Genomic DNA, 2,969 nt, shown 5'->3' on the forward strand with positions numbered 1-2,969 from the left:
TGTGGTTTGTGCGTCTGTGTGGGTTGTGCGTCTGTGTGACGTGTGGTCTGTGCGTCTGTGTGGGTTGTGTCTGTGTGGTTTGTGCGTCTGTGTGGGTTGTGCGTCTGTGTTGTGCGTCTGCAGCGACCTGAAGACCAGGATCGAGAAGGAGGGCACCAAGCGGGAGCTGCTGGGCTCCCAGAGCCGGCTGTCTGCGTCGCTGTGCCTGCGCTGCCTGCAGCCGTTCCGCTTCCTGGTGAACAGCCGGCGCCGCTGCCTCGACTGCAGCATGTTCACCTGCAAGAGCTGCAGCCGCTTCAACAAGAAGGAGCGCGGCTGGGTGTGTGACAACTGCCGCATGACCAGGTACACACACACACACACACACAGACACACACACATACGCACACAGGCACACACGAACATACACACCAGGTACCAGGTACGCACACATATACACACACACATACACACACACACATACATACAGGTACGCACACACACACGCACACAGACACGGCACATACACACATACACACACACACGCAGGTACACACACACAAGCACGCACACACACGCACGCACAACACGCACGCACAACACGCACAAACACACACATACACACACATACACATACAGACATACACACACACACAAACATACCCATGCATACACACCAGGTACCAGGTACGCACACACATACACACACACATACACACACACACACACACACACACACACGAACATACATACACACACACACACATACATAGATACACACACACACACACACACACACACACACATACATACACGCACACATACATACACACACATACATACAAACGCACACGCACATCGCACGTGCGCACGCACGCACGCAAACACACACGCATGCACACAAACCAGCACGCACATAAAAAACACGCGCGCACGGCACACACTCACATCGCACAACGAACGCACGCACGCTTCCTGTATATGTGTGTGTACCTGCTGTGTGTACCTGCTGTGTGTACCTGCTGTGTGTACCTGCTGTGTGTACCTGCTGTGTGTACCTGCTGTGTGTACCTGCTGTGTGTATCTGAAGTATAAATGAAGTATTTCTCCCGCAGGGTGCTGAAGATCGGCACCGTGGGCTGGTACCATGACAACGTGAGAAACCGCTTCAAGCGCTTCGGCAGCGCCAAGGTGATGAGGTCGCTGTACAAGAGGCTGAACGGAGACGGTGAGTGTGACATCACTGTGACATCACTGTGACATCACTCAGGGATTCCCCTCCATTATACTGTAAGGGTTAGGAGAGTTGTTTATGTATTATCTGCACTAGCTTATATATTAAATCTCGAAAAACCAGCTTCCTGCCATGGCTGACATGCTAATGCTACGTGCTAATAAGACTTCCTGTGTTTGTTGCTCAGGTAGCCGTGACGACGACACTCAGAGCATGCCGGACGTCCGCAGCCGTGAGTTACCGTTAAATCAGACAATATAGATCAGGAAGAATTCCCAAAATAATTAGAGGTGTGTGTGTGTGTGTGTGTGTCTCCGTGTGTGTGTGTGTGAAAGTGTGTGTATGTGTGTGTGTGAAAGTGTGTGTATGTGTGTGTGTGAAAGTGTGTGTATGTGTGTAACGGTCTTGTACTTGTACGTGTATGTGTGTAACGGTCTTGTACTTGTACTTGTAGACGTGTAACGGTCTTGTACTTGTACTTGTAGACGTGTAACGGTCTTGTACTTGTACTTGTAGACGTGTAACGGTCTTGTACTTGTACTTGTAGACGTGTAACGGTCTTGTACTTGTACCTTTAGACGGGTATAACGGTACGGAGGACGACTACGGAGACACCGAGGTTCAGCGCTACAAAGTGGTAAATACACATCTGCAGCTGTAGTTATTAAGGAGTTGTTAAGGAGTTATTAACAAGTTATTAAGGAGTTATTAACAAGTTATTAAGGAGTTATTAACAAGTTATTAAGGAGTTATTTTGTCTCCTGTCAGATGAGGAAGAGCAAGCGTCTCCTGTCGGTCCATCCCCTGGACTTTGACCCCGAGGATTATTACCCAACCTCCAGACGTCCGTCCATGCAGGTGCTCACTCGCTCCTCTCATCTGCTGTTAAAGGGCCAGCGCCCATAATATGGGCCCTTTAAAATCAGAAAAACATTAAGTTTTTTTTTTCATAATGTGGACCCTTTAAAATCAGAGAAATTTAAGGGTTGTTTTTTTATAATATGGGCCCTTTAAAATCAGAGAAATTTAAGGGTTGTTTTTTCATAATATAGGCCCTTTAAAATCAGAGAAGTTTTAATGTTTTTTATAAATTATATGGGCCCTTTAAAATCAGAGAAATTTAAGTTTTTTTTTCATAATATGGGCCCTTTAACATCAGATAAATGTTTTTTTTCATAATATGGGCCCTTTAAAATCAGAGAAATTTTAATGATTTTTTATAATATAGGCCCTTTAAAATCAGAGAAATTTAAGGGTTGTTTTTTCATAATATAGGCCCTTTAAAATCAGAGAAGTTTTAATGTTTTTTATAATATGGGCCCTTTAAAATCAGAGAAGTTTTAATGTTTTTTATAATATGGGCCCTTTAAAATCAGAGAAGTTTTAATGTTTTTTATAATATGGGCCCTTTAAAATCAGAGAAGTTTTAATGTTTTTTATAATATGGGCCCTTTAAAATCAGAGAAGTTTTAATGTTTTTTATAATATGGGCCCTTTAAAATCAGAGAAGTTTTAATGTTTTTTATAATATGGGCCCTTTAAAATCAGAGAAATTTTAATGTTTTTTCATAATATGGGCCCTTTAAAATCAGAGAAGTTTTAATGTTTTTTATAATATGGGCCCTTTAAAATCAGAGAAATTTAAGGTTTTTTTTCATAATATGGGCCCTTTAAAATTAGAGAAATGTTTTTTTTCATAATATGGGCCCTTTAAAATCAGAGAAGTTTTAATGTTTTTTATAATATGGGCCCTTTA

The 2,969-nt window shown here is 42.9% G+C and overlaps 1 protein-coding gene across 1 annotated transcript; it reads left to right on the forward strand.

Moving 5' to 3' along the window:
- Nucleotides 1-101: 101 nt before the first annotated feature.
- Nucleotides 102-2,071, forward strand: LOC117940407 (melanophilin-like; the record flags this gene model as incomplete). The annotated part of the gene is made up of 5 exons (XM_034865711.1): nucleotides 102-345; nucleotides 1,095-1,207; nucleotides 1,401-1,445; nucleotides 1,792-1,850; nucleotides 1,982-2,071. Coding segments are annotated over exons 1-5 (384 nt in total), but the record flags the coding sequence as incomplete, so codon positions are not given.
- Nucleotides 2,072-2,969: the final 898 nt, after the last annotated feature.

The sequence above is a fragment of the Etheostoma cragini genome, unplaced genomic scaffold, assembly GCF_013103735.1.
Source record: "Etheostoma cragini isolate CJK2018 unplaced genomic scaffold, CSU_Ecrag_1.0 ScbMSFa_2433, whole genome shotgun sequence".
NCBI classification, from domain to species: Eukaryota; Metazoa; Chordata; class Actinopteri; order Perciformes; family Percidae; genus Etheostoma; species Etheostoma cragini.